Source organism: Vombatus ursinus, unplaced genomic scaffold, assembly GCF_900497805.2.
Source record: "Vombatus ursinus unplaced genomic scaffold, bare-nosed wombat genome assembly UNPS02014837.1, whole genome shotgun sequence".
NCBI lineage: Eukaryota > Metazoa > Chordata > Mammalia > Diprotodontia > Vombatidae > Vombatus > Vombatus ursinus.
Window position 1 is genome coordinate 3,526,651 of NW_020954615.1, and position 22,474 is coordinate 3,549,124.

General features: G+C 46.3%; 1 protein-coding gene across 1 annotated transcript in view; it reads right to left on the reverse strand.

Moving 5' to 3' along the window:
- The window catches only part of LOXL2 (lysyl oxidase like 2), a 142,188-nt gene continuing 119,714 nt past the window's right edge, over window positions 1-22,474 (reverse strand). Inside the window, exons 10-14 of the mRNA XM_027840025.1 lie at window positions 22,205-22,448; window positions 11,647-11,762; window positions 10,381-10,517; window positions 1,991-2,102; window positions 1-1,284 (exon numbers count right to left, since the gene is read on the reverse strand). Coding sequence (XP_027695826.1) covers window positions 1,205-1,284; window positions 1,991-2,102; window positions 10,381-10,517; window positions 11,647-11,762; window positions 22,205-22,448 — 689 coding nt within the window. The 3' untranslated portion in view covers window positions 1-1,204. The remainder of the gene's footprint in view (window positions 1,285-1,990; window positions 2,103-10,380; window positions 10,518-11,646; window positions 11,763-22,204; window positions 22,449-22,474) is intronic.

Here is a 22,474-nt window from a genome sequence, read left to right on the forward strand (position 1 = left end):
CTAGACTCTAGAGCACTGGTTAGTGCTGAGTGAAATCGGCTAAACTTTTAAGGACTAGCCTGGGTGAAATCAACCAGACTTTGGAGGAGTCTCAGGAAGCCTGACCACTGCCATAGCCCTGTGGGCTGCCTCTGACTTGAAGGCAAGAAGGACAAGCTTTTTCAGTGACCATACCACCAGGGGTTTCCTGAAAAGTATACACAGCTCTGGGTTGTGTGGATTGAATGGGGAAGGAATTTCCTAGTCCTGGATGGTGATTTGCAAATGGAGGCCCACACAGACTTGATTTTGGAGCTGAAGACACAGGCATGCATTGCTTTGCTAAATTTCTAGCATGGGATATCTGGGGATGTAGCAGCGTGGAGACTTGGAGATTAAGAAGATACTTTGGAAAGGGCATATGGGAAGCAGGCTGCCTGCTCCCTTGATAGATTTCCACCAAAGGGAAGCTTGCTGGGGAAGGGGAGGGTGAACCAGTCCTGGTCTTGAAATAGGGCTTCAAACCATGGTCCTGGAGAGCTAGAGGCCTATACCAAGAGGTTGCTCATCTCCATCTGACAAAAGAGATGAAGAGAGAGGCAGGGAGCATCTGTAGTCACAAAGTCTCCAGGAAAGTGAGACCTCAGGTTCCTTAGCACCCCTCCCTCCCTTGGCTAGCTGGGTTTCTATCCTGAGTGGGCAGCTTCACCCCTGGGGTTCTGGGACAGGATCAGCTCGCTAGGGGGAGGGTGACCATTTTCCGCTGCCACCTTGCCTTCCCTGACCCACCAACACTGCCTGTCTCTGTGGTAATTGCCCTGCTAACTCCCATATACCAGGGGAGGTAGAGGAGAAGAAAAGGGTTCAAATATCAGATATGTTTTGGGCAGGAGGAAATATGGTTTAGTGGAAAGAACTGGGTTAGAACATGGGCTGTGTGACCTTGGGGGAGCATCTCTGCCTCCTGGGCCTTAGGTGCTTCATTTGTAAAATGAGGGGGCTGGGCTAGACCTGCAAGGTCCCTTCTGGGTCTTGAGCCTATGAGAGCAGGCCAAGACACATCCTGGGCTGCACCGCAGGCACCCATGGCTTTTGTCAGGGAGTCAGGGGAGGGAGCATGGGGCATCCATCTGAGCTGTGCTGTGCAGTGGTTAGGGAGGGTCCCAGGGAGACCAGTGCAGTGAGGCCCTAGGGCAGGGGGTCCAGGGGCTCCAAGGCTGACTCTTCATTGAGTGGGGAGCTGGTTATTTGTGAGTCCTCCAAAGTGATTAAATTTGGTCTCTGTTTCTTCACTGTAGGATCCACCTGTTGGGAGAAGGGGAAGAGAAGGGGAAGGGAAGACAGAGAAAAGGTTGATTTGGGAAGGAGGGAGCTCATTCCTTCCCTCCTCCCCCCCAAAAAAAATCCTTTAGGAGTACTTAAGGGAAAGACTACATAAGTGCCTGAAAGAGGAAGAGTGTAGGGAAGGTAGCAGGGAGAAAGGTGCAGTTGGCAGACAGTAGGTGTTTAATAAATGCTTGTTCAATTGAATTGGATCAGCCCTAGAAAGGAAGGCTGGTGGAGCAACAGCTCCCCACTCCTCAGTTCACATCAGAAAGTGAGCCTGACACACAGGGCCGCCAAGTGGGTCAGACAACATGCAACAAACTGGTTGTTAAACCGACCTCCTACCGTTTTGTGGTCACAAGAGCACTGAGTTGGGTGGCCTCTGCCCAGCCCTTTAAATAGCTCTGGGGTCAGTTTGTGTGCCCTCTTTCTGCCAGGCAAGGCTGGGCGTGAAAATGCGCCCTCAGCCCAGGCCCGATGTCCCAGAAGGGCAGGCTGGCCCCCGGCCTGAGCCCGCTACCAAAATCGACCAGATGCCACATTGGCTTCCTGAAAAAGTAGACCCGGCTTCCCAGAGTGAGAGGGAAGGACGTGAAGCAGGTCCAAGGAGGAGATGGGGCAGGAGCCCCAGCGTGCGCTGGATTCTGTCCCCTCGCCTGCCGGCCCGCCCGCCCTCCGGACTCACCGATGTGGCAGTTGTACATCCAGATTCGGTGCCCGTCGTAGCGGGTCCGGCACTTCATGATGTTGTTGCTATAGTCTGACTCGGCCACTTCGTAGTTGGGGTTAATGATGATCTGGGGAGGGGAAGGGGAAATCAAGTCAAGGAATGTGCTGGATGTGAGAGTCAGAAGACTGGGGCTTCAGCTCTGGTTCTGACGCTCAACAAGTTGTGACGTTGGGTAAGTCCTTTCCTTTCTCTGGGGAACTTCCATCCACTATAAAATAAGAGTGTTGGATCAGATTCTAACGTCCCTCCTGGACTCAGGTCTTCCTGATTCCAGGTCCCGCGGTCTCCTAACTATGCCACCAACTGCGTCTGGAACCTCTGTCCATCATGTTCTGGGAGGCATGGGTTTGAACACACTGGATTTTTCCCAAAGATCCCTGAGCCTAGGAGCCGTCGCTGGAAACAGCCTCAGGCTCCTGGAAATTGAACCTCTTTTAAGAGAGGGGGCTGCACTTGGCTGGTTGAGTTCCTGCTCTGGGATCAGACGCCTCTCCCTGAGACTCACTGTGCGCCCTTGGCACAAGCCACCTCATCTTTCTCTCCAGCCTCAGTTTCTTCATGTGTGAAATGAGGCCTCTGAGAGCACTTCCAGGTCATGGTCTAACAGTCCTCGGATCCGCAGAAGGAGCGTGCCTTCGCAGCATGCCTCCGAAAGGCTGCTGGTCTGAGTGCATGAAGAGTTAGCGGGGTCAAGGGCATTCCTCAATCATATCACTGAGATTACATTGTCGCCAAGCCTGCCTTAGCTGCTGCCCCCGGCCCCAGCCAGTCAGTTGTTTCTCCAGGTGCTCATCTCCAGAATCCCCCTCCCCTACTCACCCTTCCTGTGCCTACTTTCCCTTAAGTGCCTTTTCCCACCCCTTCTGCAGCTTCTCATCTTTGCCCCTAATTCTGCCCTCCAGCACTAAGCAGAACGAAGTCCGATCCCTCCGCCACGCGACAGCTTTCCAAATACTCGAAGTCAGTTCTCACGTTTCCCTTAGGTCGCCCTGGATCACAGAGCCGGAGCTGGGAAGGACCTCAGGAGTCTGGTTCAACCCCTCCATTTTACTGGGTGTGGGGGATAGAGCTCTGGGCCTGGAGCTTGGAAGTCCTGAGTTCAAATTCAGCCTCAGACACTTATTAGAGTATGAGCCTGGGCAAGATAGCAAATGTCCATATGCAAAACTCAAAGTACTGGATAAATGCGAGCTATTTATTGAGACTGAAGCACACGATTTTTCACTTTCTTATTTTCTTTCATTTTTTTTTGAGTGTTCTTGTACAAAATGACTAACATAGAAATGTTTTGCATGACTGCACATGTATAACCTATATCAGATTGCTTGCCATCTCAGGGAGTGGTGAGGGGAGGAAGGGAGGGAATGATAGAATTTGGAACTCAAAATTAAAAAAAAAATGCTAAGAATTATTTTAGCATGTAATGGTGGAAAAAAATATTGTTTAAAAAATTATTATCATAGAAAAGGAAACAGGCCTGGGGAGTTAAGCTGCTTGTACAAGGTTATACATAGGATCAGAACAAGAACTGGAAGGATCCTCAGAGACCATCTAGTCTGATTTCCTCAGTTTACAGATAAGGAAATTGAGACCCAGGTAAGTGACTTGCCCAAGGCCACCTAGGCCAAGGGCAGGATTTGAACCAAGGTCCTCCTGCACTTTCTTCCATACTGAATCCTGGTTCTCCTGATTACTAGCAATATAACTGTGAGCAAATGCTGTGAGTATCAGTTGTTTTTTTCTTTTTTTTGGTGAGGCAATCGGGGTTAAGTGACTTGCCCAGGGTCACACAGCTAGTAAGTATCATGTATCTGAGGCCAAATTTGAATCCTCCTGACTCCAAGCCTGGAGCTTATCCACTGCACCACCTAGTTGCCCCGGAATTTGTTTTACTTGACTATATGTATTTGTTAGAAAGGTTTTGCTTTTCCCTCTTTTTGTTCAGTTAGAGATGGGGAGGGGGAAAGGTTGAAAATAAATGCATGATAGCTAATATTGAAGTATAATTTGTATGATTTCATATGTATAATTGACATATTGCTTGCCTTCTCTATGTGTGGAAGAGAATTTGGAACTCAAAATTTTTAAAAATGAATGTTAAAAAATTTTACATGTAATTGGGAAATATTTAATGAAAAAAATATTTTTAAAAAATAAAATAAATGCATGTTAGTGGAAAAAATCAAATAAAATTTTAAAAATTAATTCTATAGCTCTTAGAAACTGTTTTCTTGAGTGGGCCCCTTTTTAGCATCTCCTCCAGTGTCTCTCACAGCACAAACTAGGTATTAAATGTTTGTGGAATTAATGTATTTGGGTATACCATACACATGATTGGGTTAGGGCTGACCTGACTGGCCTCTGAAATTCTGTGATTGAAGTAGGTAGGACAGGTCCCCTGACAAGGTAGAGGAGGCCAGTCATTGGGCTGGTGGCCTGCCAGTCATTTCTGCTTTAGAAAATGGGCTGAGAGCTCAGGGGACCCTGCAATGTCAGGAACTTAGCAGAGTCGGGGCTACAGGCTTGGAAACAGAGGACATGAAGGGGAGGCTCTGGTGAAGGCACAGCTCAGCCTTTCTGTGTCCCTCTCCCTCTCCTCTGAGATCACCATTGATTTTCATTGGATGTATCTTGTATGTACAAACATCTATCTGCCTCATTATACTGTAGGCTCCTTGCTAGGACTATGTTTTTGCCTTTCTTCGTATCCCCAGCTTTGTAGCTCTCAGCTTAGTATGGCGCCTGTAATATACACAAGAGGTGCCCATTTGACTGTCAGGGCCACAGGGCCACCAGCTACTCTGGAATGGTTGGTTGTCCTTCATGCTTGAAGAGGACCAAAATGACGGCACTGTGTCAGGGTACAGCGAGTCCAACCGCGGCTGATCAGACCAACATGCGCTCGGAAGGCTCTACCACAGGTGGGGCACAGATGGTCCGTGTGAACATTTGAGGTGGATTCTCTAAGTTTGTGCATCTCATGTTTCTTTTGAGCTACTTCCATTGTGCTTTGCTCCTAGAGCGCAGCACCGTCTCTGATGTGGGCACGCCATGCTGGGCGGTCCTGTGCCAGCGTCTCCCCTATCTCACAATCGATTCCAGAGTTCTTCAGAGAGACCTTAAGAATGTCTTTGGATTGATTTTTCTGACCTACATGTGAGTGCCTGCCTTGTGTGAGGTCTCTGTAAAATAGGCTTTTTAGGCAAATGTACATTTGGCATTCAAACAATGTGGCCAGCCCATCTATGATCCCAAGGATGTAAGGTGGGATTTGAGCCCAGGACTTCTCAACTCCAAGTCTTATCTATTTAGCCACACAAGTGGGAAGGATCCACCCACTCAGCTCTACTCTCTAGGATCTCAGCAGACTCTGCTAGTGTCATTGTCATTTCTCTCTCTCTCTCTCTCCTTCTTTCTGCTCTTTTCTTCTCCCTTTCTTTTTCTATCTCTCCCTTTCTTTCTCTCTCCCTTTTTTCCTTTTCTTTTTCTTTCTCCCTTTCTTTTTTCTACTTTTATTTTTCTATCTCTCCCTTTATTTCTTCTTTCCTCTTTCCCTTCCTTCTTTCTCTTTCTTTCTCTTTTCTTCCTTTCCTTTCTTCTTTCTTTATCTTTTTATCTTTCTCTTCCTCTCCCTTTTTCTTTCTTTCTCCCTTCCTTTTCTTTCTTCCTTTCTTTTTCTTTCTTTCCCTTTCTCCCTTTTCACTCTTCTTTCTCTTTTTCTTCCCTTCTTTCTCCTCTTATTTTTTCTCTTTCCTTTCTTTCTCTCCCTTTCTCCTTTTTTCTTTCCCTTTCTCTTTTCTCCTTTTCTTTCTCTTTCTTCTTTCTTTCTTTTTCATTCTATCCTTCCTTCTTTCTTTTTCTTTCTTTCACTGCCTTTCTCTCTTTTCTCTCTCTATTTTTCTCTTTCCTTCTTTCTCTTTTTCTCCCTTTCTTTCTCTTTCTTTCTTTCTTTTTTCTTTCTTTCTAACTTTCTTTTTCTTTTTCTTCTTTTCTCTCTGTGTTCCTTCCTTCTTTCCTTCCTTCCTTTCTCTTTTTTCTCTCTCTTTCCTTCTCTTTCTCTCTTGTTTTTCCTCTTAGTTCTCCAAAAGTGTCCTCTTGAAAGCAACTGCTGAACTGAGGACTTGTCCACCTCTCTATTAGAACAGAAGACCGTCAGAGGGCGCCAGGGACCAGGCATGGTGTGTGGCAGGTGTTCCCCAGAAAATGAGAGAGAGACACACACAGAGAGACAGAGACATGGAGAAAGATTTCCCCTCACTCAAGAGCAGGGAAATGGCTGTAACTTCTAAAACAGTGATGATGACCATGAGAGGCAATGTGGTATAATGACTACAGAATGTTGTCTTTGAAATCCTTAAGGCCTGGGTTCAAGTCCCACCTCTTGCACATACTGGCTGTGTGACCCTGGGCTAGTCACCTGACCTCTGTGCCCCTGGAAGCGCTTTTAGACTAAAAAGCCGCAGATCAGTTAGTTGTTGATTTTCATTGAGCAGAAGTTTTTTTCATCAGAAAGCTACTATGGTCTACAAGCATTTATTAAGTACCTAATGTGTGCCAGGCACTGTGCTAATCACCAGGGACATAAAGAGCAGCAGAAACAGGGTTCTCCCCTTCAAGGAGCTCACAACGATGAAATAATTCTCCAAATTCAAATACTAGTAACAGTGATAACAATAATAGTGATAATAGTAATAACGATGATAATAATATTAATGACTTAATCTATGATTTCATTATCAAAAGGAATTCCTAGGTGAGGAAATTCCCTAGATGTTCTTCATCATCATCATCATCATCATCACTACTACTACTACTACTACTACTACTACCACCACCACCACTACCACTACTACTACTACTACTACCACTACCACTACCACCACCACTGCCACTACCACCACTACCACTACTACCACTACTACCACTACCACTGCTACTACTACAACTATCACTATCACCACCACCACCACCACAACTACTACTACCATTACCACCACCACCACCACTACTACCACTACCACTACTACCACTACCACCACCACTACTACTACTACTACTACTGCTACTACTACTACTACTACTACCACCAGCATGGCATACTAATCCTAATCATTAAAAGCTGAGCCCCACTAACAGGAAAAGTAAGGCCAGAGGGGATGACCCCTCAACTCCCCATTGCACCAGGTAGAGGGGCAGTTCAGCTCCCACCATGTTGGGGAGGAGGTTGAAGTGCCCATCCCCAACCTGGTCGCCTGCGGCCTCTTTTATCCCAAGGCTGGCTAAGATCCTCCCCACCCTGAGGCTAGACTGCTGTGCTCAGCATAGATGTGGCTTGACCAGGGGTTGAGCCTGCCTGTGGTCAGCACTTGAGCCCTCCAGGGTCACCAGTCCCTCTTCCCCAGCCAGGGCAATGGGCCTTCTGCCCAGCCTTCACGGTGTGGTTTGATGTTCTCATCAAGTGGGCATCAGGTCTCCTGGTCCCTCTGAGCTTGGGCCACTCCCTTTGGCTGAGTTGATGAGCATCCTACCTTATGAATGCCCCACTTTCCTCCCCTGGTTTTTCCACCGTTACCTCCCCCCACCCTCATCCCTCTGAAACACCACCGCAGTTTACACTGGAAATATCCAACACAAACCTGCCCACTGAAGTCACTTTGGAATATTCATTCATGACCTGGCAGCTCATCGGCTCTAAACACACACACCAAAGGGGAAACGTCTGGGAGAAGTCTGCAGCAATGGGCACAATACACCCCATTCTCCCCTGGCCTGCTTGGCTCCCACCTTCTCAGGTGACACGGCAGAAAGACTATGAGTCAGGAAGCTAGCAGCCTGGTTCTAATTCCGTTCTGCCTCCTACAAGCTGGGTGACTTCACAGGTCTCTATGCCTCAGTTTCCTCTTCAGTAAAAAGGACAGATAATTCATATTTCTATAGATCCTCACAACAACCTTGAGAAGTAGATGCTATTATTATTCCCATTTTATAGATGAAGAAACTGAGGCTGGGAGAGGTCAAGGGACTTACCCAGATTTTCACAACTAGTAAGTGAGAGGTAAAAAAAAATTGGATTTGAACTCTGAAGTTCTGGGTTCAAATGCATTAAATAGAATAGGGCACAAGGCCTTGACCTGTGATGTCATTGTTAGAGAGCAGTTCCAGTGAGGAAACTCCTCTACCCATGCAGTTTGTCACCTTGTCTCTCTCTCTCTACACACACACACACACACACACACACACACACACACACACACACATGTGTACACACATTCATATACATACATATACACACACACTCACACACACACTCTACAAAGCCCTTTGAAAGACTGGGGAGCTCATCAATGCCCATGCCCAATCCCAGTTCTAGGATGGAACCTCCACCTGCCTTCGATAGAAAGGGGATGGACTCAGGAGCAGAAGGAGACATCCATTTCTGGACGAGGCCAATCCAGGTATTTGGTTTGCTCAATTACGCATATTTGTTACAGAGGTTTTGTTGTTTCTTCTTTTTTTCAATGGGAAGGGGTAGGTGGGAGGGAAAGAAAGTGGATTTTTATTCATTGGAAAAATTCAATAAAAATCTAGTGAGGTCCATATGTATAATGGCATATTGCATGTTATATATGGATGGGTGGATGGATGGACCCACATACTTGGATGCTGACTTGTTAAATATAAAAATGGCCCATCCCTCTCTAACTCTGCGGTTCTGGCTGGCCCTGAGCAGACTTGCCAGGCTGGCTCATTCCTGCCCTCCCCTTGTGGTTGCTTCTCCAAAGGTGTTGAGATCTATCGGGAGGGTGGGAGAAAGGACTGGGCCCTGGGCGGGCCAAATTCCTTGGAATAGTCTCAAAGCTGGATTGCACATTCCTGGTTACCCACCATGCCACCTGGCTGGGCAAGGGGAGGGAGGTAAAGAGGAGAAAGGCTCAGAGAGATGCATCTACAAAACTGTAGGAGTGTAGACTGCCTGCCCCGGAGAACAGCCCCAGGGGTCACTCCCCCCAGCCACTGCAGGCTGGCCGGCTGCCCTTGCCAGTCTCATCTTCTCTCCCGAGCCCTTCCCTCTTTGTGGGGGTCAGCCCCCAGGCTTCTCATCCACAGAGAGGCAACATCAGGAGGACCTTGGAGCCCGTCAAGGCCCACCTCATGTATTACCTTTACTACAAAGCCGATTCTCCAATGACTAACAACCATTGCCTCCTCCAATCTCTTCTTTGACCTCACTGAGGCTGCTAGGGGGCTCTAGGCCTGAAATCAGGAAGACTCCTCTTCCAAGTTCAAATCTAGCCTCAAACACTTACTAGCCGTGTGACCCTGGGCAAGTCACTTCACCCTGTTTGCCTCAGTTTTCTCCTCTGTAAAATGAGCTGGAGAAGGAAATGGCAAACCACTCCAGTATCCCTGCCAAGAAAACCCCAAATGCTGTCACAAAGAGTTGGGTGTGATGAAACAATAACAGATACTTAACGCTTGGATTATATTTGTCTGTGGTCACAATTAATCCTCTCAGCTGGATTGTAAACTCCTTGAGGGTAGGGATTATTTTTTCACCTTTGTATTATAAGATCATATCAGACAGGGCATGGTAAGTGCAGAAACGTCAAACCAGTGACCCCTGAAAACAGCCCAGAGTACAGCCTGAAACAGATTAAAGTAAAATTGGGAAATGTTTAAGAAAATAAATCAAAGTACAATACAACAGAGATCGTCTCCACTTACGGTTTTCGAGGTCATCTTGTGGATTTCTATTGGAGTTTGACATCAATGCAGAATGAATAGAGCTGGCTTTGGAGCCAGGAAGATCTGGGTTCAAGTCTCACCTCTGACACAAATTGACTGTGTGTCCCTGGGCAAGTCCCTTAACTGACCTCTCAGTTCTCTAAGACTAGCAGTTGCAGAGAAGGTCCTGACCTGCCTTAGCAGAAGGAAACCAACTGAACCAGGTAAATCAAAGGGCCAGTCCCCATCCCACTCATGATTTCATTAGAGCCTCAAAACATCTTTGTGAGGTGATCATTCACTCTGTTTTCAGGATGAGGCATTGAGGGTTGGAATAGTACTTTTACTTGGATCTGGTCAAATGTATGTGGGAGCAGGACCAGAATCTCTGGAGTCCTAGGCTGCTGCTGGAAGATGGGGGGAGGGAGCAGCAGCGGCTGCCTGGACGATTGGTCTGAGCAGGGTGGGTGGGGACGGAGCCCAGCTCCCACTGCAAGAGGATAGAAAGGACATCAGGGCAGGCCATTGCAAGAGAGAAATGAAAAGGTCCTCCTCTCTCCCTCCCCAATCCAGCTGCTCTTCTGGATTGGGAAGGGGAGGGGGTGCTCCTGAAGCAGTACCTGGAACAAATAGTCCCCAGGGGGCACATCGGTAATGTCGACCCATTGGCAGTCAATGTCGTGACGGTAGATGTCCCAGCAGCCCAGAGTGATGCCCTGCTCCCCGAAGTTGGCGCACTCATAACTCTTCTGGATCTCTAGAGAAAGGGGCAGAGACATAAGGGACTATGTCCTCTTTCTTGGTAACTCCTTCCGCTGACATGCAGTCAGTACATAAATGCTGCTCGGCACCCTGGAGCATCTAGGAAGTGCTGATCACTGGCTGACTCGCACCCCAAACTCTCTCTGTCTCTGTCTGCCTGTCTGTCTCCTCTCTCTCTATGTCTTTCTGTCTCTATCTAGCGCTCTCTCTCTCTCTCTCTTCCCTTTTTCTCTTTCCCCCTGCCCCAGTCTTTTTCTTTCTCTCCTTCTCCTCTCCTCTCTGTCTCTCTCTCTGTCTGTCCCTCTATCTTTATCTATCTGTCTGTCTGTCTGTATCTCCTTCCCTCCCTCTGTCTCTCTGCCTATCTCTTTCAGTCTCCCTCTCTCTCTCTCTCTCTCTCTCTCACACACACACACACACACACACACACACACACACACACACACACACACGAGCATAACTAGCAGAAACCTCATCTTTTCAACAACTAATACTAAGTGTCAATTATATGGTCTAAACAATGATATGTAAACCAGCAACCTGGAAGTGCCTGGTCTGTTTTCTCAGCAGAGCCAGATCCTTCCCATCTTTCCAGGCCCAGCCCAACCCCCACAGCCCTCAGAGGGTCTTGCCCTACAGCTGTGGCCACGGTGACCTCGGGTCCTCGGCACTCCCAGTCTGTACCCTGCCCTCAGGCCACATCACGTAGGTCCATACATACTGTGACAGCTCTCCTGCCTGTTTAACTCTGTTTAACATTTATCACTGTTTAACTTTGTTGCATGAGAATGTCTTGTTTCTCTAACTGCACTGGAAGGTCCCTGAAAGCAGGGATCAAGGGAGCCTTGCTCCCCCGGGGCCTTAAAGTAGGCTCTCTGCAAACACTGGGGTTGGTGACCAGTCTGTGCCTCATCTGGAATTCCCTTGACCACATTCCTGAGGGGTGACCTTCTGGCCTTGGCTTAAAGACCCTCAGGGAGCCATTGGTGAGCCCCTACCTCCTAACACAGCCCATCCCACTTAGGGCTAGTTTTCATTGAAAGTTTTCCCCGACATCCAGACCAAACTGGCCTTCCTGTAACTCTGGCCGCCTTCCCCTCAACCGAGGCCAGAAGGGAGCCCACCTCCTTCACACTCGGTGTCTTCCAGGCAGAAGCTGGCTTTGTGACCTTCGGCCACCTTGGTCCCATTGAGATTCAGCAGGTCATAATGTGTAAAAACTTCCATGCTGTGGTAGTGCCTGGGAAGAGAAGGAGAAAATCAGCCCCTGTTGATGCTCAAGGCATCCCATATGATCATCCATCTGCAACTAGAGGGTGCCTGAGAGGCCATTAGATATGAAGAAACTGACGGGTAGAGAAGATCAGTGATTTGCCCAGGGTTGCACAGCTAGGAAGTGTCTGAGTTTGGATTCGAACCCAAGTCTTCCCTATTTCCAAGTCAACTGTTCTATCCACTATACCATGTCAAGGATGCTACAGAGAAGAGTCTTGTCCCATTGTGGGTTAGATTAGATGGCTTCTGAGGACTCTCTGTGATTCTGAACCCAGAATCCCAGAAATCTGAGCTTGAGTCCTAATGCTACTTGCCCCTGACTAGTAGTCTGACCCTAGATAAGTAATTTTACTTCTTTTACTTTTTGTTTTTCTCATCTGTAAAATGGGTCTAATATTCCCTAGCCAATGTAGCTCTCCCTGTGGTCTATGGGAATCCCCAAAGATAAAGTTTGGAAAGGTCTCTGTGAACTCAAAAGCTCAGTGTGAACACAACAGATGAAGGAAAAGAGGCCATTTTTGCCTAAGACCTCTTAAAGGAGGAAATCCCTTGAAAACCTATCTTTGGAATGCACCGTCCTCTTCCTCTGCTGGCTGGAAAGTGTGATGGGGCCCAGATTTTAGCTCTGCCACCGCACTTCCAACCACAATCCTTCGAGTCCAAATTTCTGGCCCTAGGGTGCCTGGTGTGGGGAGGGCAGGCATCTGCACCCTGCCGGTGACCTTAAAAGTAAAAGATTAAACACAATCCAAGCACTCCGCCCTGACAAAAGTTTGAGTTTCTTTAGTTGTGCATTATGAATCTATCCCCTATGAATTATATAAGCCTTTTTTGAGGGGAAGCACCATATATGTTCAGCTATTTTACAGAGAGTCAGGTTCAAGAGTTTTGTTGTTGTTCAATAGTTTCAGTCGTGTCCAACTTTCATGACCCCATTTGGGGTTTTCTTGGCAAAGATACTAGAGAGGTTTGCCATTTCCTTCTCCAGCTCATTTTACAGATGAGGAAACTGAGAGCAAACACGGTGAAATGACTTCCCCGGGGTCACACAGTTAGTGTATGAGGCTGGATTTAAACTCACAAAGAGGAGTCCAGACCCAGCACTCTATTCACTGAGCCACCCAGCTGCCCAAGGTGAAAGAGTCTCAAAGCATGATTTTTGAGGAAGCAGCCACGGGTGCCATTTTGTATTTTCCTTTGTTTCTTAGGTCACTGAGGCCAAGAATTCATTAGCAGTTTGTTGGCAATGAGTCTTCCCGTTCGTAGCTAGACTGATCCACAGAAAGCCATCTTGGCCATTGCTAGGCCTTCAAAGCTTTTCCAGCAGGACAGAACCTGAAAGGGCTTGTGCCCAATGTCACAGCCTTGGAGAACCCAGAGTCCCCAGCATGGCACCATGTCTCATCAGAGCAGGACTTGGTTACATGGCAATGACATGAGGCACAAGAGTGTCTGAAGAATTAAAGATGGACATCACCCAGAGAATAATGTCAAGGGCATGGTGAGTTTGAGCAGGTTGTGATATATGGCCAAAGAATAACTTTGAAGAAGAACTCGAATAAAAGATGTCATCAAAGGTTTTCAGCTGTGGTCAGATGGAAAAGTCCAAGAAGACGGGATGGCCACATGGGAGGGAGAGGGATGCCCCACTGGCCCCTTCATGTCAAGAGAAAGGGAGGAAGGCCTCCAACATACTTGGGGAGCTTCCTGTGGTGAACCTATGGGCGAGGATGGACAAGAGGATGGGCCGCAACCTGCCTCACTGGAAGGAGCACCCATGTTGATGGAATCACAGGATCCCTTGAGTATTTGAATATGGAGACAGAGTTTCATGGACCATAGCTCCCGGCGGCCTTCTTTTTAATACCATTATTCTCTCCCAGTGATGCTAGGTGATTGGATGTTATCAGTATCCCATGATCTGTGCTCTCAAAAGAATCAACATTCTTGGGGACCCAAAGGGCCATGAGAAGACACATGGTGGCTATCAGTAGATGGAAGTGTATTATCAGTGAGGACTTGGAGTTGATATATGAGAACTATATCATGAGTTGAGTATATAGCCGGTTAACCTAGGTTCAAATTCCAATTCCTCTCATTATTTGTGTGACCTTAGGCAAGTAATTCAACCTTGCCAAGCCTCAGTTTCCTTACCTGTAAAATGAAAACATTGGTCTGAGATCTGGAGTCAGAATATCTAGGTCTGAAAACTGGCTCTGACCCTTACTAGCGGGGTGACTTTGAGGGGCCTGCCTTCTTATCTATAAAATTAGAGGGTCCTTCAGGTCTTTCCCAGATCTAAATCAGTCATCCCATCTCATCCTAAGTGGTACAAAATTTGTGAAAACGATCATGCGTGATGGGAACATGATGTAGGCTAGTCATGTATCAAGAATGTGATTAGTTCAAATAGTCTTGTTCAAGCCTTGGACCCTAAGCCTCTTTGGACCTCAGTTTTCCCCATCTGGAAAATGAAAGGGCATAACTAGATTATCTCTGAAGTCGTTTCCAGGCTCACTATTCAATGGGAAACCCTTCATCTCTTCTCCATAGGTGTATCGACCTCTGAGGGCACCCAAGAACAGGGGGAGGTAAGGAAAGGGCACACTTTCTGGGGGGCAAGTGGTGCCTTTTCGTTCCACAGTTTTAGGATTAATCATCCTGCCTGAGAATCCTAATGTTGACTGTCTCCTGGCATCAGGTAGCTTTTCCCAGGTCAGCCGGGTTTCTATGGAAGACATCCCTGAGTGGTGAATGCCCCGAGAATATTCATTTTGTGGCAGCCACAGGAGGAGCGGCTTCAAACGTGTCTATTTTAGCGTCTTCCTGGAGCAGACCAGGACCTTGTCTGACTTGGTGCCTAAGAAATGTCTGCCTCATTCAGAGATGGGCTTATGTTCCCATGTTTACCAGCTGGGAGGACCAGAGAGAAGTCCGTTTACATTTCACTGTCTAAACAGAGTCTAGCCCAGCACACATGCAAACAGTCTGGTGAAATCGAACATTCCATCCAGAAATATCCCTCCCTCCCAACTCTGGGCCCCTGCCTCTTTCAGATAGCCCCTTTCCTTTCCTTCCCCAAGACCGTGGCCAGAGACAGCTGCTTGCAAAACCTTAGGCCAGCTGAGGGCTTGTCGGAGGACACTTAATCCTGAAGAACCAAGGTGGTGGGCTCCCCGCTCCACGGGGGTCGTCAGGCAGAGGCTCAAGGCCAGAATGCAGCAGTGGGAATTCCTTTCAAGTATGGGTTAGACCAGATAGCTGCTCAGATTCCCCTGAGGGTTGGAGGGATGAAATCTACCCTTGTGGCACCATGGGATTATACATGCACAGTTGAACCAGGGTCATCATTAAGTATTTGAAAGCCTATCACATGAAAGAGGGATTAGAACCACAGAATCTACAGAATTTTGGAGCTGGAAGAGACCTCAGCGTCCACTCTGCACAAACTGTGCCTGAAAATAATTCTCTCTAAAACATTCCAGAGAAGTGTCCACACTTACTAACTGTGGCAAGTCATTTAAACTCTCCATCTCAGTTTCCTTACCTGTAAAATGGGTATATTATAGAATTTGCTTCTCAGGACTCTTGTGTAAACATACGTAAAGCAGCTAAACTCAATTATTGTGTGGTTATGATGATGATGATTAGTGGTCAATTATTATTGTGATGATGATGATGATTATTAGTACAGATGTGCAATTTTATCGGTGTAGAAAACTTCCTCCCCAACCCCAACCCCCAAAGTCCTTCAGTGAATGTAGATCAGCATCGGTTTTGTAAGATACCGTCTTAGAGAGGTTCCTGGGGTGCTCAGAGGGAGAATGACTTGTCCAGGTCGTTCAGCTGTCTGAAGCTGGATTTGAACTCAGGTCTTCCAGACTCTAAGCTCAGAGCTCTATCCATTGTGCTACTTAACTGCCTTTAAATATTTGAAGGGCTTATTTTGTGGAAGAGGAATCTGACTTGTTTTCATTGTCTTCAGAAGACAGAACAAGTGGCTGGAAATTATGCAGAAGACGTTTTGACTCAGTAAAGGCAAAAACCTTCTAACAAGGCTGCTAGATGCAGGAGTAAGTTTCTTCATTACTGGAGATGTGCAGGGAAATTTTGCAGGAACATTTGCTGGGGATGCTAACCCTGTACTGCCTCGATGATCAACTCTGTGTCCTCTAAGGTCTCTTCCAACACAAAAATCTTATGGATCTGGAGCCAGCGTGACCATGAATTTGCTGCCAAATGATACTTTATGAAATGATGGGGCAGCTAGGTGGTGCACTCGATAGAGAACTGGCTCTGGAGTCAGGAGGACCTGAGTTCAAATCTGACCTCAGACCAAACACTTGACACTTACTAGCTGTGTGACCCTGGGCAAGTCACTTAACCCCAATTGCCTAAAAAAAAACAAAGAAAGAAAGAAATGTCCATCTACGGGTGCTTGAGAAGTCCCATTGATATAGCCTTACCCTCTAGGACAAGAGCAGCTAACTTGACCAAGGGCAAGAGTCAGAATTCACCAATAGCACCCATAATGGACCTCTGTATACATTATCAACAATATGAACAAATGATGACTGATTAAGCATTTATTAAGCACTTACTATGTGCCAGGCACTATGCTAAGTGCTGGGGATGCAAAAACAAGCAGGCAACACTGTCCTTGCCTTGGAGAGCTTATATTTTAAGACTAGAAGGATCAGGTGAATGAATTAATGCAAAAAATTACTTTGAAATAAAAATTTATTTTCTTTGCCTTATAGACAAAAAAAAATGCATTGCATCAATTGACACAACTTGGTCCTTCAATGTTTTTCTTAAATGATGGTACTTCTAATGATAATGGGAGAAGACAGAGCATAAAGAAGAGCAGAGGAGGGTGATCTGGGAAATGATATAGATGCCTGGTTCTGGGAAAGAAAGCTCAACCATCGGGACTCAGGACCTTAGGATCAGGGTGCAAACAACTTGCTGGCTTCATCACTGTGCTTTCATGGGTCTCAATATTATGAAACCATCTTAACTTTTTCAAAGCATATGATACTATCTTCAATCCTCATATCAATGCAACTTATGGAGATCATTATTTTCTTCATCCTTCATATGGATGTAGGACTTCAGGTTGGCTGGCCTTGCTCCGGGTCCTGACCATTTCAAACTGAGTCTTTATATTTAAGTACTCTGACCCCTCAAAAATCTGTAATTTATTTGGTGAGGACATTCCTGCCTCCAACCCAGACCATAGTCCCTCCATAACTTAGCAGATGGTCTCTGAGAACTTTTACAGTCAATATGTTATCTTCTAAAAAAATCCCCTTCTATTTTCCCTAGAAAAAGGGATGGAAGGGATGATTGGATGCTGCCTTAATTGGGACTGCCCTCCTTGTCCACCCCACCCAAAGGGCTGACCAAGATACCCCCTTGGCCACTTGGAAACTTCAAATAAACTAGACCATGTGGAAAAAGGAGGACAACAGCTTTGGGGCTAGAGATCAGAAGAAATGACATCTCCATGGGCCTATTCTTAGAAGAGGGAGCATTCCTTGTGGGTGTAAATATATGTCCCATATAGACTCCTACCATGTAATCTCTGGGTGTGTTTCCATATGGATGGCATAGATGATAATTAGACTCTACTTACATATGCAGGGGCAGATTCAGCATTAAGATGTCTGTGGGTTTGTCCCTGGCAATCCATATGGTTTTTAAAAATGAAATCCATCAGGAACCAATGTCTTCATGTTGCTAATATCATTCACTAGAGGAAACCTGATGAATTCATTCAACTCTATGCCAACCGCTGTACCAGGCAATGGGGGTACAAAGGCAAAAATGAAACAACCCCTGCCCTTAGGAAGCCTACATTCTGACACCATGTGCCAGGCACTGTCCTAGGCATGGAGTCTAGGGAGAAGCAGTCCCTGCCTTCAGGGAGCTTTCATTCTGTTGGCAGTGAGGGGAGTGAGAAATAACAGGTACAAAGATATGTAAATTCAAAATACACACAAAATAAATGGAAGTAATTTCAGAGCAAGAAGGTAAACAAAAACTGGAAGGATGAGGGAGAGACTCACATCAGAGGTGGCATTTGAAGGAAATGAGGGATTCTCGTGAGGAGGGAAACCCCCCTGCCCCAGATCACTGCCTTGTTTTGGTGGAAGGGCTTGTAGCTCAATGAAACCAGGAGCCATTGTCAGGGTCACCCAAGGCAGACAGGTCATAGTAGAGAGTTCTGACAAAAGGTGATCCACTGGAAAAGGAAACGGCAAAGCAATTCACCATCTTTGCCAAGAAAACCCCATCAACAGTACAAAAATGATAAAAGAGATGACATCAGGAGCTGAGCCCCTCAGGTTGGAAGGTGTCCAATACACTACAAGAGAAGAATGGAGGACAACCCCAAGAAGCTCCAGAAAGAATGAAGCAGCTGGGTCAAAGCTAAAAGGAAGCTGAGCTGCAGATGCTTCTGGTGACAAAAGGAAAATCCGATGCTGTAAAGATCACGTTGCGTAGGAACCTGAAATGTCAGATCGATGAACCAAGGAGAGCTGGATGTGGTCAAACAGGGGGTGGAAAGATTAAATGTCAACGTCGTGTGTGTCAGTGGACCGAACTGGATGGGAATGAGCAATGCAAAGAAATAGAAGGAAAAATAGAATAGGAAAGACAAGAGATCTCTTCAAGAAAATTAGAGATATCAAGGGAATATTTCATGCAAAAAAAAGGCACAGTAAAAAGACAAAAATGGTAGGAACTTAAGAGCAGCAGAAGAGACTAAGAAGAGGTGGCAAGAATAAACAGAAGAACTATAAGAGAAAGATCTTAACAGCACTGATAACCATATCATGTGGTTAATTGATCTAGAGCCAGACATCCTGGAGAATGAAGTTGAGTGGGCCTTAAGAAGCCTTGCTAATGATGAAGCTAGTGAAGAGATGACAGAATTTCAGTTGAGCTATTTAAAACCCTAAAAGATGATGCTGTTAACTTGCTGCACTCAACATGCCAGCAAATCTGGAACTCAACTGTAGCCACTGGATTGGAAAAGATCAGTCCACATCCCAGTCCTAAAGAATGGCAATGCCAAGGAATGTTCAAATTATGAAACAATTGTGCTCGTCTCACACAGCAGCAAGTTTACGCTTTAGCAATATGGGAACCAAGAATTCCCAGAAGAGCAGGCTGGTTTTCAAAGAGGCAGAGGAAGTAGAGACCAAATTGCCAACATTTGTTGGATTATGGAGAAAGCAAGAGAGTTCCAGAAAAAAATATCAACTTCTGCTTCATTGACTGCCCTAAAGTCTTTGACTGTGTGGATCATAACAAAATGTGGCAAGTCCTCAAAGAGATGGGAGTATTTACTTGTCATCTTACTTGTCTCCGGAGGAGCCTATATGCAGGTCAAGAAGCAACAGTTAGAAACAAACATGGAACAATTGATTGGTTTAGGATTGGAAAAGGAGCATGACCAGACTGTATATTGTCACCTTATTTATTTAACTTATATGCAGAGTACATCATGTAAAATGCCAGGCGAGATTAATCAAAAACTGAAATTAAGGTTGCCGGGAGAAATATCAACAATCTCAGCTAGGCAGATGATTCCAGTCTAATGGTAGAAAGCGAAGAAGAGTTAAGAAGCCTCTTGATGAGGGTGAAAGAGGAGAGTGTAAGAGCTGGCTTGAAGCTTAACATCAAAAAAACTAAGATCTTGGCAACTGGTCTCAGCACTTCCTGGCAAATGGAGAGAGAAGAAATGGAAGCAGTGTCAGATTTTACATTCTTGCGCTCAAAGATCACTGCAGATGGTGACTGCAGTCATGAAATTAATTTCAAGATGCTTGCTCATTGGAAGGAAAGCTATGGAAAATCTGGACAGCATATGAAAAAGCAGAAACGTCACCTTGTTGACAAAGGTCTATAAAGTCAAAGCTATAGTTTTTTTTTCAGTAGCAATGTATATCTGTAAGAATCGGACTATAAGGAAATCTGAGTGCCACAAAATCAACGCTTCCAAATTATGGTGCTGGAGAAGAGCTGTTCTCTTGAACAGCAAGGAGATCAAATCTGTCAATACTTAAATTAATTCAGATTATTTATTGGAAAGTCAAATCCTGAAGCTGAAGCTTAAATACTTTGGCTACATAATGAGAAGACAGGACTCTTTGTCTAATTTTTTCTTGGGGGGGGAGCTAGGCAATGGGGCTAAGTGACTTGCCCCACATAGCTAGTAAGTGGTATGCGTCTGAGGCTGGATTTGAACTCAGGTCCTCCTGAATCCAGGGCTGGTGCTCTACCCACTGCGCCACCTAACTGCCCCAAGACAGGACTCTTTGGAAAAGACCCTGATGTTGGGAAAGATTGAAGGCAGAAGGGAAAAGGGGACGGCTGAGGATGAGATGGATAGATGGTGTCAGGGAAACAACCAACATGAGCCTGGACAGACTTCAAGAGATAGTGGAGGGTAGAAGAAGGGCCTGGTGTGCTCTAGTCCACGGGGTCATGAAGAGTTGGACACAACTGAATGACTGAACACAACAACAAACAGAGGAAGGACAGTACTCCAGGCTTGGGGGACATCCAGTGCAAAGACACAGAGAACACGGTGTACAGACTGCTGTGTGTTGGGAGCAGCTAACAAGAAAAATACTAATCACACTTATATTTATGTAATCCTTGCAAAGTGACATCTATATTATCTTGTTTGATCAGAAAAGATCAGTTTGGAAGGAACACAGAACGTATGAAGAGGAATAACCTGCCGCAAACCTGGAGAGCGGAGCTAACGTAAGGCTGGAATCAGTTTTAAGCATCAGATATGGGAGCTCCTCACTTATCCTGAAGGCAACAGGACCCAGAGGCAGGAGGTTTGGGGATGACTTGGGTCTAGCAAGATCCAGATAATCATTCTAAAAGCCAACTTCACCTTCCAGTGACATCCTGCCCCTTCTTTCATCGCCGTGACCTGCAAACTGGAAGGAATGGTCTACGCAGGGAAATCACAGCTTTCTGGGGTCAACACCCTAGCTGGCACAATGGATCCTAGCCCTGGGGGCAAATTCACTCAGAGAAGAGAGATGGCATAGCGCAAGAAGACAGAGCAACCGTGGGTCCAGGAGGGCCACAAAAGGGGCTGCACCATCCCCAGAGGGTTCAGTGTGCCCCCCTCCCCATACTGATAAAGTCACACCAAAAATTTAAAAAAGCTTCCATTTCATTTCTCAAGGCCTTTCCATCTGCAAAGTGCCTTCCTCAGAGCAGGCCCTACGAGGCCGGAAATTCAAATACTACCCCCTCCGTTGAACGGATGAAGAAACTGAGGCTCAGAGAAGGGAGGTGAGAAGGCGATAAACTGGAAAGAGCCATGGGCCTGGTGTCAGACAGCCTGAGTTTGCTCTGAGACTTCCCCTCTCATGTGACCGGGCACAGATCCCTTCACCTCCTGGGGCCTGCATTGCCATAGCTATAAATGAAGGGCTTAGGGTAGGTCATCTTAGGGCCCTGGCTCCATCTCTGTCCTAGGATCTGGACTTGAACCCAGGCTGCTTCATTTGAAGTCCAGTGTTCTTCCCACATAACCCAGTGCCGACCCCCTCCCTGTGCCAGTCAGGCAGAGATAGTCGACACCTTCCCTGCAAACTAGACCCTTAGAGAGTCATTCTGAGCACCGAGAGCTTTAGTGATTTGCCCAGGGTCATCCAGCCAGTGTGAGTCTGGGGTAGCGCTCAAACTCAGGTCTGTCTGGCTCCACTTACTAGATGTGCGACCTTGGGCATGTCACAGCCTCCACCTACCTGTTTCCCTAACTGCAAAATGGGAAAAATAACAGCACCTCACTCCCAGAGTTGTTGTGCGGATCAAATGAGATAATATTTGTAAAAAGCACTTAGTATAGTGCCTGGCACATGGTGCGCACTATACAAATGTTAGCTATCATCATTGTCGTTATTGGTGTTATTGCTATTACAGTCATCACTATTTTATCATAATAATTATGATTTCTAATTATATATAATATTGTTATAACTATTACAACATCATCATCATTATTATATATCAATAATTATCATACCTATTTTATCATTATTATTAGATATCATATTATTATAACTATTACACCATCATTATGTATCATCATCATAATTATAACTTATCATCATTACATATCACAACAATAATTATAACTATTATATCCTTATCATTATCATATGTAATGATAATCATTATGGTTATAGCTATTACATGTTATTATTATTGTTGTTGTTATTATACCACGTCCAGACAGACCCGGAGGACAGGTGAGTTAGGACGAGTGCTCGCTTCACGAAGCCCAAGGAAGGAAGCCTTGGAGACCCTCCCAGGTTGGAACCCCAGATGGGGTGGGATAATGGGGGGGCGGCGGACACTTGCCTGTGGCAGTCGTGCCAGATCCACGCGTGGCGGCCGTTCTTGGGACGGAAGTCCGACTGGCCGTTGTTGTGGATCTGGGAGGAGAATCGCAGGAGCCGGCGGTAGCCCGTGGTGGGTGAGGTCTGGGCAGCAGAGGACGCCAGGCAGTTCTCCTCCATGGCGCACTGCAGCATAAACATGGGCCGGTCTTCCAGGTATGTCGTCTGCTGGACGATCTCGGCATTGAGGACCAGGTCAGGGGCAGCTGCCGGGAGCCAGGAAGGCAGAGGG